The 14,068-nt window shown below is 41.1% G+C and overlaps 1 protein-coding gene across 2 annotated transcripts in view; it reads right to left on the bottom strand.

Annotated features, from left to right (window-relative positions):
• PUM2 (pumilio RNA binding family member 2) overlaps positions 1–14,068 on the bottom strand; it is an 886,789-nt gene that overhangs the window by 749,033 nt on the left and 123,688 nt on the right. For both annotated transcript variants that reach the window (XM_085610624.1, XM_085610625.1), the window contains exons 4-6: positions 13,436–13,623; positions 8,427–8,599; positions 3,314–3,581 (exon numbers count right to left, since the gene is read on the bottom strand). In XM_085610624.1, the coding sequence (XP_085466750.1) occupies positions 3,314–3,581; positions 8,427–8,599; positions 13,436–13,623 (629 nt within the window). The remainder of the gene's footprint in view (positions 1–3,313; positions 3,582–8,426; positions 8,600–13,435; positions 13,624–14,068) is intronic.

Raw genomic sequence — 14,068 nt, 5'->3', positions numbered from 1 at the left:
TGAAAAATATTCACAACCGTACTTACCAGTAACCCAATTTTCTTCCATAGGAAACCATTGACTGTTTTTCTGTGAAATTTCTTCCAAGTGTTGATTTCTGCAAACTTTAAATATTCTTTAAAAATCATATAAATTGTGAAAACGTAATTACTTACCTGTTTTGGATAAAGGTCCCAGTACTGAGTCAAGGCGCCCAGTACTGGATTACAAAAGTAACGAGAACATACTATATCTGCAACTTGAATTTTCTTCCATAGGGAATCATTGACTGTTTTCTATGAAATATTTTCTAAGTGTCAACTTTTAAAATAGCAAAATATTACTTAAAAATCCTAGTAGTAACTAAGTCGACTTTTATCACTTGTTTTTAAGTACTGACCCAGGACTGAATCTAGGATCCAGTCCTGGAATCCCAAAAGTAATCCTAAAAGTAATCTATTGCAAATAACTTGAACTCAATGCATTATTGTGTTTAAAATTGTGTTGCCTATTGCAGCTACTTGTAACTTTCTACAAAAGCCAACTGCATATTGCAAAGCCAATTGCATATTGCAAAAGTATTTATATACAGCATCTCATTCTGAGAAAGTATATTTTAATACCTATTGTTGGTTCTAAAATAAAACAAGCATATATTTTTTCTATATAAACCATTGGCCTAGAGTTTCGTTATTGAGTGTGTGAGACCATTTGCTGACTGAGTGTGCAACACATGCTTTATACTGTCCTCTGATACTGCCTTACTGCTCGACCAAGCTACCACTTTAGAGAGTAAGGTTATATCTAACTTTAACCTCTGCCAAACCTCTGGGGACTATGGACTCTGTACACCCTGTACCTAATTTTGGACCAGTATATACAGAGCCACTTTCTCACAATGCCTGATTCATGAATCTATATATTTGAATTAAGTAATTAGAGTTATAACTTTGTGAAACGAGTGGAGTTGGCAAAATCGGTTATTGGAGGTCTTTCCCCTGGTACTGCCTTCTCCCAATCAATTTTTCTGGGGCCCTCTTTTGCTTTGCAGTAGACAAGCTGCTAGAGGTAATTCTTCGGGAGATGAAAATATTTGGGTGCAGTAAAATATTGAGATTCGGCTCCCACATATCAACAGGATTTTCTTAAACACAGCCTCTTCCCCAAACATCTGTAACATTTTTAACATCATTTTTGCCAATAGTGGCTACCTCATCAGAACTCACTACAGACAATGTCACAGCTGATGGCTCAAGTGCACAAACTGCAAAAAAAAAAAAAACCTGATCATTTAATAAATAAAATAATATATTGCTCTCCAAATTGTGGATCTGTTAGAGTACTAAAAAAAATAAAGAGATGAAAAGGAAAGCAGTAAGTCTGGATGCCAAAACTTAAATAAAGTATTACAATGCATTTTGTTTAGGTTGAAGAGCGCTCTCAAATTCACAATTAGAATATGTCCCTTTAAAGCAGTGGTCTTCAAACTTTATTATGCTGAGCCCCCCCTCCAAGTAAAGAAATAAAATTCAGTTGGCCCCCCTCAGATTTTTCACAATTATTCTATTAAACTGTCAATGTTTAAATATGTCCCGACTTATTTAAACACTAAACAAGAGGCATATTTAAACATTGCATAGTGAATCCGGTTACCACTTTTCCCAGCTACGATGTAAATGACAAAAGAAGCTAGTGATGGCCCATTACAGACTGGCTTACTGCCACTCATTTTTCCCCACAGCATAAACAAAGCATTGCTATCAGAATAATGCTTTGTTTGGCCAGAGCCTGGCACCCCCCTCCCGGAATCACTTGAGGCCCCACTAGGGAGGACCTGTCCTCTAGTATGTAGACCCGTGCTTCAAGGTATCGCTCCCTTCTCGACATAATTCATGAGGAATGAGAATAGGAAGAGGCTACTACTGTCCCAATGGTTGATTATGCCTTGTCTTAGACTAATAGCTTGCAAGCCATCTGGGAAATAAACACAGACAACCTACACATCACCCATACCAAGCAAGACAAACACTAGTGTACCAGACTGCGCAGCCTACAACAAGAAGATTCAATTTCAGCTTTTCTAGCTACAATGGAAGTAAAATGCTGGCTGTGTGACACAGCCTATAGAAAGCAAAGTTACACAAACTAAACGCGTTCTCTCATGTCACTGGAAACCTCAAGTTGGGGGGGTGGGGGGGGGGGGGGGGGACGCCTGAGGGTCAAGCGAGATTGAACCCTGCAGATCAGTAAGGATGCCATCCAAGTAAGAACCAAACAAGTGATGCCGCTTACCTAGAGTTGGTTGAGCAGGAGGCAGCTAACACCTAGCAATATCAGGATCTCAACACCACCAATATCTGTCACCATCGTTTGCAGTGGGTGCTTTAAAGCACCAGTAGTTTTTCTGCTTTTCAATTTGTGCTGACTATTCAATTTCTTATATATCAATTAAAAAAAAAAGTAAATATAAAAGCAAATGCAGAGGCTGGTACATTTTTATCCATTTGACGGTTTAACTGACCAGGTTTAGGTTTTTAAAAATGCATTGTGCATTACAAAGTATTTTCGTTTTCAAACTATTTTACTACTTGAGGACCCTTCACATACGGTGGCCTAGTCTACATTCTGAATATGAAGGAATACTCCATGAAGCAGCTGACCTTGCTTCTGGATAAAGCCAATGTTTTGGAAGCATCTAAATCGAAGTTTAGAAAAAAAAATATCACAAAAAGCTTTCAGAATTTGTAAACTTCAAAACAGAAATCCCTGTGTAACACTAAGACTAATTAAAACAGTGTGCAAAACAACGCAATACAATTTATCTTCACATAATAGAACAACCAGTATTTGAAAGAAAATGATCTCCAGGGACAGTAAAGTCTTTATCAACATGTCATCATTTGACTAGTCAAAAAACATACTTTGCCTGGTATTCGGTGAATTTGATATATACCAAGAGGTGTGAGTTGAAGAAATTAGTATTGATCAACAATAAAAGTTTTACAAACGCTAATTGTCAGTGTGTTTTTTAGTTGCTTGTTTGATATTTGGCACTAGGTCTTTTAAATCATACTATATAAAATGGATTTAGAAACAATCTATATAAAAACATTGTTTGAAATAACTTCAAAAATGTGTACTTGAATAAGGTTCATGTGATATGGCATGTATCCTCTTAGCATATAAATTGACCATGAACAAGTTCATCTGAAAATGTCCTGCGCTACTAAGAAGTGTACACATTAAATCTTTCCTGGCGGAACCTATGGTATAGAACCTAAGCGTTTATCAGCAAAGACATCAATATTAATAAAATTAACAGTAGGGCACAAACCTGCTGTTGGGAACTGTAGTCAAAAAGTCCCACAGTGGTCCCTGAAGAGTCCATTTGTACCTGATTGCCAGGGTAGTCAAACTGTAAAGATTCCAGACCTTGTTCCAGTCCATCCAAATTCTGAGATTCAGGGTTTGAGAATTCTTCCATTAGAGGCTTGTTGGCAGCAGGGTTTGAAAGATGCCCCAAGCATTCTGTGGTGTTTGGGTTAGAGACCATTCGCTCAGTTACTTCTGTTGGTGATGCCTGGCGGCTTCCCGGAGTGCGGCTTACATAAAAAGTAAACAATGAAGCACATTACTGACCTTCAAAAGATGGTGGTACAATCATAGTGTATTACAGGAAATAAAACAGCATCACACAGTTTAAACACAAAGGAACTTGCTAATTGAAGTATACACACGGTGCATCTTTCTCCGAAGGTAATTCCACAGATATACCATGATGTGATGTTGCCACAGGTATACAGGGACAATAAACCAAAAAGAATGATTATGCACCCCTTTAAATATGATACAAAGAGACATCCTTTATGTGCATATATAGCACATTCTGCATTACAGGTAGATTCCTCATCTTTATTAGCATTATGAATTCAATGACAGTTGGGAGATTCTGCAACACTCCATAATAGTGTAACTTTTAAACACCTCCTTGTTATGTAAGGTTCTTTATATTTGATAAGAAGCAATCTGGTATTACTTTGGCCTTGCAGCACTTTGGCCGACTGTGGAGCCTGAAGACATAATTCTGAGAACTCCGTTGCTGGTCAGGTTTCTAGGTAGCTGGTTCTTTATTATAGCACACCAAGGGTGTTCAATGTAATAAAATATCTACTTGTCTATGGGACAGGTTGCTTCATAAAAACACTTGTCCTGGAACAAAATCCACCAGTCACTTTGGTGCCATGTGAAATGGCAACAATCTCATTATATAGGAGCTCTGACAATAGCATCTCTGAATATTCCAAAGCTCATACCACAGTAGGGTTTGAATACTAGCAATTCCTTTATTTTGCCACCTTTCCACAGATCTACATACTGAGGCTGGAGGTACCAGTAAGCAATAGTTGTACATGTACAAATCTACACATGCATATTTGCTCGTACTAAAATGAAGTTTCCAAATATTTTCTAGCAGTACGATTTCCTGACCTGCCTCTGTAAATTCTTGTGAATTCATGAACGCTGTAAATCTGCACTAATGCAAGGACAAATACCATGGGTGCAGTTTTGTGATTTTCTTAAATAATTGGGGCTTTATTTAGGTCTTGTGTTAACCAAGGCCTTTATTTTTTATTAAAATTCTATCTCTCTCTGTCTACTGGCTAGCTTCACTGAGTGACAGCATTCTGCTTTCAACAGGAGCCTATCAGCACGCAAAGTAGTTTTTGTTCACTGCCAGTAACTTCTATAGCAATGTGTGGTTTTTCAGACGTAAATATTTTTGCTTTTGCCAATGTGTGTTATAATGATGAGAACCTGGCAGCTCCCACAACAAAGTTTTACCAAAATCATGGCAAAACAAAACACACATTGACAAAACCAAAAGTCTGACCACCAATGTCATAGCTATTGGCTTGGCCAATAATTGTTTATTTTCATGTTTACTATAATTTTATTGAAACTGGTTACATCGATATTCCATTTGAATATGTTTTGGAAATACTAGCGTGCATCAACACATTTTAATAAAATGATCCTTTAAAGAAATGCTACCTTACATTTCACAGTTGTTTAGCAAAACATTTTTTCCCCAGTTGCATTTTTTGTGAACATTTTATTTTGAACGCAAATAACCCTCAATCTAGGCTTTTAAGCTTTTGCTTATATTTTCACTGTATCAGAGAGCATTCTGGTAGCATTATACGTTGCCTCATATTGTTAAACTTTGCAAACGTGTACACACATTTTTATACTGGAGCCACTGTTAGTAGTGCAGTATCAACTTCCATTTCCTTAGAACGCTCACCCTAATAATAAAGGCTTTGTATTAATGAACCATGAATACAAGTTGGAACCGCAATGACATACAGACACAAATATTACCTTAACTGCAGACAATATCCTACCATGAGCCATAATGTGGTACTGTAATCTGGCAGCCAAAAGGTTTGTGCTGCAGGGGGTTGCACCTACTTGTCCCAAGAACAAAATAAACATAAAAATGTGTTGTCCTTGACTCCAAACAATGTGTCCTGGGAGTAGGGCTACGGGAATTCCACAGCCCTGGCATACCAAAAAGGTGTGATGTGTAAAGAGTCCAAATATCCTTCATAAGTGGACAGTGGCTTGCTCTAGCAACCCGAAGGTGCTCTATCTTGGGCAGTGTGGTTAAGCAGCCTTAGGCTTATCAGAGAGGAGGGTTAGACATTTGTTGCACACACAGTCAATAAATGATGCTCACAATCAAAAAGGAGATCCACACTAATTTAGAAAAATAAGAGAGATTTTTAAAAATATATTTTGAACCCAAAAACACGTACTCAAGTAAGTACTTTTTCGGAATAGACTTTTTACAGCTTGAAGCAATGTTGCGTTTTTACAAGCAATGCTTTCGTATGCGAGAAAGAACATTCACTGCATACATATACTTGCAATGTGTTTCCGTGGGACCCCTTTCAGTCGTGATGTGGTAGGAGAACAAGGATCAAAGTTCCGCCAGCAAATCGGCCGTACTTGTCCTGGTAAGAACAGGTGCAGAGGTGCTCTATGTGTTGGCAGCCTTGCGCTCTAAACGGTAGAAAGGAAGGGGGGACTTGGGGACAAGTTCAGGAGTTCTCAACAAAGTCATGAGGGTCCTGGGAGCACAGGGGCAGGCGGTTTTCTTAGGCCAGGGCCAGGCGGCTCGGGAGTCCAGGTGCTCACTGTTGTGGGCCAAGACCTGCAAGGGGAACGAAATTAGGACAGTTGGGCAACTCTCAGTGCTGGCCTGTGCAAAGCGGACATTCCTAGTCGGTTGGTCGTTGGTGATGTCGGAGTCCAGACTGAACTTGCAACAAGCTTTGGTCACAGCTAGGGTCCAGTACCTTAGATATTGGTGCACTAGGGCTCGTGGAGGTCCTGGCTTCTTCAGGTTTGGCAGGAAGACGGATCTGACCTCCTTGAGTGCACTGACCGGCTCCTAGGCGGCTTCTGCTCTGACAGCAGCTTCTTTAAAAAGGACGTTGCGGTCGGTAACTGCAGGGGAGTAGCTCCTCTACTCCAAGGGAGATGCTGGTTGCTTGGTGAAGTGCTGTCAACCCTCCGGGGATTGTGGAGGTTGAACAGCTGCAGGACATGTCGGGTCTTAGCAAATGTAAAGTCTCTGTGCGGCAGGCAGGGTTTGGCACCAAAAGTCCACAGCAGTCTTCAATTCTTGTGGGGGTTGGCTCTCCAGTGTCCTCCTCTTCTTTTCAGTCAGTGGAATTTAAAGTTCTGGATTCAGGGAGCTCCCTAAATACTAAATTAAGGGTTGCTAGGGCGAGTGGAGAGTACATGGATGTCATTTGGAGGTAGCCAGGGGTCGCAGCTGTGACTTCTAACTTGTTCCCGCTACTCCTGGTACTTCTTTTGCGAACCGTGGTTTGAGAGAGGGCAAAACTATTGCCTCCTGAGGCCAGGGCTCGCAAAGGAAGTGCCAGGACTAGCAGGGAGCAACTCAGAGGTGACAGCTGCGACCCCTGTCTAACTCCAAATGACATCCATGGGAGAGTAGTAGCCAATGGACTACCTACCCTTAGGGTCACTATGCCCCGAAATAACCACTTCCTGTGGGAAGTGGGCATAGCCCTGTCCCAGTTTCCTAAATTCTGCCATCACCAAGATGGTGGTATTTTCCTGGAGTGGGGTACATCAGGCAGCTCAACTTAGGGGCATGACTGACCTTGGTGTGGTCCAAGCCTATTTTGAATACTAATTTCCCAGCTGTCCTGGTGCAAAGTGGGCCTCAGGGGAGCGTGTGACATCTCCCAGGTCTGGGAGAAGCCGGGGTTAAATATCAAAGGTGGCAAAGGCTGGGGGCGAGGCCAGGCAAGATGGCAGTGTAGACGTGCCTGACGGTGCTTGTATATCTTCCCAGTGCTGCAAGTCTAAGGCATTTTGGGAGTGCTTGAATGTTCAGCAGAGTCATTCCACTAGGCTGTAGGTTAGAAGAAGATAAGCAGTGGTATACAGGGCATATATATGTTGCACCTTTTGTATCTACATCATTAGATCAAAATCAAACTGAGTTCCATGGTCCGTGAGTATTTTCCTTGGGAACCATTTGTTAAAAAATGGACAGTAATGCAGATACCAAGATAGCTGTGAAAGGGTTGTAGAGAGCTTCTGGAAACAAGGTGGCAAAGTCCAGCATAAAGTATATTGAAACTCTTTATGGGGTGTCTCTTTCTTACTAAATAAATAATGTATCCTTAGGTTGTTGCTGTCAGGGATAATAGTTGAATAGGTACTCTTGATATACAGTAACTGGATCGAATTTGACAAATGTCACAATGCTTACAGGCTTTTGTATGTCACTGTGTAAATCTCCTTCACTGACCCTTATAAACATGCTTGTGATACAGTCAGTGGAGAAGTCCAACATTTGTTAACTAAGGACTTGGGATACCTACAACTGATGCATTGCAAAATAAATTGGTAGTTATCACAATGAAATGAAATTGCCCATGTTTTCTCCCTCCTCACAAACTCAGCTAAGTAGTACCCCAAACATACCAAGTAACCAAATGCAGCAAAGAGGAAATAAAAATACAACTGGAAAAGCTTTTTCAAGAAAAAACTGTGGTGAAAGAAGCATGTACTATTAGAATTGGTGATGAAAATAAATGAATTCACTTGAGACTAAAACAGCAAGAGTAATAAAGGAGCATAAGGGTAGCTCAACCCATTGTAAGGACTGAACATCAATAGTAAACTGGAGGAAGACAGACTAGATAGGTTTGGCACAACCAATCTCTTAGCCAATAACTTTCTTACATTCTAATGTGTTTTTGTTTTTTTTAAATACCAGAAAACTGACACGCAAAAATAAAGTTGCTGCAAACAAATGTGTGTGAATACCGACAAAGAAGCAAGTTCCTCATGAGAAACGTGTAATGTGAATGTGTGCCGAGGAGAAACTTAATGCTCACTTGAAATCTTTGCAGTCTGAATCGATTCCATTTGGTAAACCTCTGCCGTTTATTTTGGAAAGGTCTTCATCATCTCCTTGCTTAAGATCTCTGCTTTGTTCCTCATCAAATGCAGACGATTTGCTCTTTTGATCTCCTTTCTCTTGTCCCTCTGTCTCTGAATCTCTGGTACCCTGCAGAAATGACATTCAGTGGTATAAAGAGTTTTACACATTGAAAGCAGAACATGTCTGAATAGAAAAAGTGTGTAACTGTTAGCAAAGGATAACTTGTTAACTTAAAAAGTCCTAAACAATGAAATAAACAGACTAACCCTACGGATAACCGGCACAAATAGTTCACACACATTTTAACTAAACCTTTGTATTTTGAAATTGGTATTAGGAGCCTTATGATGTACACATTAGAATGCTCAATCAACACATCTAAATTGTAGGACCAGAGACCCTTATTATGCACACAAATACCTTATATTTCTTAATATCATAGGAGCAGAGATAAGCGTACAACTAGCATGTTTATTAAGTGTCGAGGAAACCTAAGCAAACACATGGTGCCAGTTGTGTGCCATACAGCCAGTACACGGAATGTAATGTATATGAGCTGCAGATTTGTCTTTCGTGCTGGAATATTGTAGGAAGCTGGCTCTCTATATAGTGCACCAAAATAAGGTACACTGTGCAGAGTCCAGACGACCCTTATTGGTTTACAGGTGCTATAATTATAATTGGGGCTCCCAGTTTTATGGTATTTATATTTGTCATTTCCGCCTGTATTTATCCATATTTATTTTTTGCAACTTTTATCTGTCTTTATCCATATATATTTTAGGTGTTGTGAAAAAATAAAGCTGAAATGTGCATATTTCTGCATTTATTTAACCAGTTAATGTGCACTCATGCCTGAAGTAATGACAGATTTCAATGATATATAAACACTCAAAAGGTAAAATATGCATTTGTAAGAAAATATTTAAATTTTAGTATCAAGGTTGTGCTACTCCTGTTAAAGGCTCTTTACTAAAATTCCTATATTTTTTAATCCCCTTTCCAGCCAATTCGCACAGCTATTGGCCTGGCAGTCATGACTGACAGCATTTAGAATCACTCAAAAACAACCCAATTTCCGCTTTTATCCACACTTAAAAATAAATACGCACATGAAAAAAAATGTTTTTCTGTCTGTATTTATCTGTAAAAGTCAGTAAAAATGGAAAACAAAGACAATTATAATCCCAAATGCTCTCTTTTGTGATAGTGTGGGGGAGCAGTTGAGGCTTATCAGAGTATTGTGTTAAGCATTTATTGAACGCACAGCGCAAGACACTCAAAGAAATCCAAGAGCAATTTAAAAAAGTAACACATTTTTATATGAATTTAGACACCAAGCTAATCATAATATGGTAAGTACTTTCAAGTAAACACTAAGTTTAAAGCAATACACTTGTATTTGTAGATTTAACCCAGTAATGTTATCCTACAGGAATAAACATATACTGCATACGGTCACTTCTCAGCGACTTACAGTACTTAAGGTAAGTATGGGGCAAGGTGCAAAGCAGCACCAACAGGTAATTTTGGTTGGCTCTGTGGCGTCCGGGTGCAGAGGTGCGTTTCGTCATCTGGTGCTCTGATTAAGTCAATGAGGAATGGTCTTGATTAAAAGAGGTCGCTAGCAAGGATTGGGGGGGGGGGGGGGCAATAAGGTTGGACCCTCAGAGGGGCTTGGACCTTGAGGATCTCTGGCACCCCGGGACACCATCTGCTCACTGCCAGGCAGGGTTGGGGAGAAAGGAGGATGCAGTGGTGATTTGTCTGGCAGGGTCTCGCGGTTCTCGGTTTCCTGCAGAAAGAAGCTGCAGGCGGGGACTGGGAGACCAGTCCGGCCAAACTCAAAGGGGGCTCATCCCTAGAGGTCGAATGGACCATGTTGGCACTGTCAGTTCTATTGGACTCGGGCTGGAGGCTCAGGTGCAGTGGTGCTTTCCGGTGTCGGGTCACCTTGGTCAGAGGTGCACTCTGCCTGTGACCTGGTGAAGAGGGGAAACAGGGCAGCAGGGCCACTCTCAATGCCAGCCTTGTGGATCCTGACATCTCTCAAAGTTAGTTCTGTCTTTGTACTGTTGGGAGTCCGAACTGGACCACCAACAAGCCTTGGTTCCTGCAGCTGTCCAGTACCCAGGGTATTGGTGCTGGGCGGCTCCTGAGGGTCCTGGAGTCTCAAGGAGACGGATCTGACCTCCTAGAGCACAAATACCTTCTCCTGTCACGCTGCTCCTTCAGTGGGATCAATGGCCGGCAACAGTGGACCGGGCAGATGTTTTTTGCTGCTTGCTGATTCAGGGGGAGCAGATCCTCTGTTCCAAGGGAGATGCTGCTGGCAAGCTGAAGTCGTGGGTCGCTGCTCCAGAGCTTTGGGAGGCAGTGCCGCTTACTGGACAGCCGGGTCCGTGTACTTGTAGAGGTCCAGCAGCAAGGCAGGGTGTTGCATCAAATGATGGTGAAGTCCTCAGTTCTCGCATTGTGGGCTCTTCTTTGTCCTTATTTCTTCTTCAAGTAGACAAATCTGATTTCCTGATGTTAGGGGGTCATCTAAATACTCAATTTAGGGGTGTTAAGGGTAGTAGTGAATGGACTACTTACCCCTGGAGTCACTACACCCCCTACATGATCACGTCCTGTGGGGAGTGAGCATCACCCTGTCCCAGAGTTCCCGATTCCACCACACTCAAAATGGTGGAATCCTTTCTTTTGTGTTCACTTCAGGCTGCCCAACCCTAAAGATGTGTGCAGCCTGGCAGTGCAACACACCTCCTGACTAGTTAGGTTCCCACCTGTCCTGGTGCCAAATGGGCCTAAGGACAGGGGGTTACATCCACCAGGTCTGGGCAGACTCTCATATCAAATGCGGCAGAGGCTTTGACTCCTCTCGCCTTGATATGCTGATTTACTTGCCCTCCGCCTGGAAGAGGTGTAAACACCTCCTGCCAGACCAGGCATTGGTTCTGACCTTTAAGAGCGGGGCTTTCATCTCATAGGGGGTCAGACACCCCTCTGTGGTGGCAGCCTGGACAAGACCAGTCAGCCAGGTTCCTACAGGATTAGTATGGTTCGGGGGAACCTCTATGGCACCCTCTGGGTGCATGTATAAATAAATCCTTCACAGGAATCAGTGTGGGTTTATTAATAAGAGGTGTTTGATATCAAACACCAGGGGTTTCATAAAAGCTATTATGCAGCTGGGTAAGTCGTTTTTTACCAGTGCCCAGTACATACCTTAAGATGGTTTGCCCATTCACTTTCTATATCTAGTAATAGAACTAGACATCACAGGGGCATATCTGCTCATGCAGATATGTCCTCACATAAAATATAATGCACCCTGCCTACAGCAGGCTCAAAGGCCTGCTGTAGGGGTGACTTACATATATTAAGTGCATTGACTTTCGCATTGGCACACAGGAGTGTGCCATGTCATGTTTTCACTCAAGGGTTGCACCATGTCACGCAGTCTGCAATGACAGTCTGCGTGGAATTTGTGTGTGGGTCCCTCAGGCTGGCATAAGATATGCTGCAGCCCTTAGGAACCCTCTTTAGTAGCCATGCCCTAGGTACCGGGGATACCATTTATAGGGATTTACAGGGGTGCTAAAGTCCTGTGCCAATTGTAAAGCAATCAGACACACCTTGTTTTAAAGGGAAGAGCTTTGGTACAGGAAATCTGGTTAGCAGGCCTCAGCGTACTGTCAAAGTTGAAAACCAGAATCCAGTAGCTAAAAAGGCGGGGAAATATGTATGTGTATGGTTAGAGAAAGGGGGCACCGCAACAAAAACCCAGTTTCCTGCAAATATGAAAGAATTCCAACTCTGTTACTGTGCCATGTTTGGTTGAGGGCTTCGAATTTGGCTTTTAATGCAGCGCTTGTCACAGAATAGTGGGAGAACACAAACATTTGTTTTCTTTGGAGACAGTCCTAAAGTAGAAAACGAATCAGCTACCAGGCAGTCCAAAATTTCTTCTTACATTTCTGTAATTGATCCCTTAATTTACGGATCCCTGCAACAAAAGAGAATCACTGGTAGAGCAAACAGCAAACAATAAGATTTGTAGTTCCAGCACAGATTGGAGATAATGGTACTTTTCAGCTGGAAAACAAGATGTGCTATTCATTACTCAGATGCCTGCTGCTTATCCAACTAAAGGTAAGGCTCCTTTATCCCTCAATTATGTTCGCTGCTTGTGTCAAGTTTATCAATATCTGTGGATTCATTCTAGATAATATAATACCTTTGCTAAGCGTTTCAGATGTGGGTCATGTAATCTCTCATGTACCCTAGTGAAGGGTACAAAGTGAGTAACATTTTACAGTACTTGTCCCACTGTTTTGTACATATATACAAGATCGCTTTCCTGACCAGGCACATTTGTGCTCAAAGCACTAAAAACCTAAACATGTGCGTCTTGAAGAACTCTCTAGCTTTACTGCTCTTGCCTCCAACCATATTGACCAATGAAGGGAGTAATTTAATGCCCAATATGATAGAACATAAAAATACATCATATTAGTCCGTATCAATGCGTTTAAAGGGTTCAGCAGCATGAATGCCCACATTGCTCCTAACCTATATTTAATGTTTGCCAGTTTTCTCCAAGAATGGTTTCCGAGATTGACTAGTGAGAGGGGTGATGTATTTGGAGCATACAAGATCTTTTAGCTGGGAGTGTTTGGTTTAAGAGCCATTTATTCAATTTAATTGGACATATTAAAGGAGGAGGTAGAATGGATGAGGGCACATGATGGGCCTAATGGGACAAAGGTTCCTTCATTTCCTCAACGTATGCTTAATATAATGTTGGTATCCAAATGGTTTAATGTTCCAGTAGAAAATAGAGAAAAAAAACCATACTCTGGTTTTAGTTAAATCACTACTTTCATGTGCATCAGTGTAGCATATCCGCCTTCAATGAGGAATCTGCTTATAAAATCACCCTTAAAAAAATATACTCACATAGGCTCCTTTCCTAAACCGCGAGTCCTGTTTATCTGCTGGCGAAGAACTTAATACATATTCAACCATGCTCACTCCAAGGCCACCGCTTTCAGATCGAGGCGAAAGGACAGTGTTCACATCACTGTTTCCGTGGAATCCGGGCCCAGGCCTTCTCTGTACCATAATAGGTTGGGACATTGAGTGGTCTTGAAAGTTGAAGAAAAAAAGCACACAAGATTTCAAATCAATTACATTTCAATAGAAATAGCCAATGAGGCAGATCAATAAGAGTTGTATTAATATGCCACAAAACAGAATCCATCAGAAAATATGCAAAACCTGTTCTTAATATTGATTTAAAGTATTTAATATTCAGACAAGGGAGCTTTGCATCACAGCACATGTCCCATTTATTCTAACCATAGCCTTAGTCCTGCACCTTTCCACTGGAGAGTTATGTTTTGTATAACACTATTTAACTCTTATTCAAATACACAGTTTTTAGTTTTTGAAAGTTTTGTTTTATCCCAGTGAAGTAATTGGTTTCAAACAAGTGCTGGTAACAGTTTTAAAGTAAATTAGGAAATAGGTTTCACAAGAGCTAGTTGTTTAGTATACCAGCACAAAATTGCATACACAAGAGCTCTCTTT

Source organism: Triturus cristatus, chromosome 6 (genome assembly GCF_964204655.1).
Source record: "Triturus cristatus chromosome 6, aTriCri1.1, whole genome shotgun sequence".
Taxonomy (NCBI): domain Eukaryota; kingdom Metazoa; phylum Chordata; class Amphibia; order Caudata; family Salamandridae; genus Triturus; species Triturus cristatus.
This window is presented reverse-complemented; position numbering and strand designations above follow the sequence as displayed.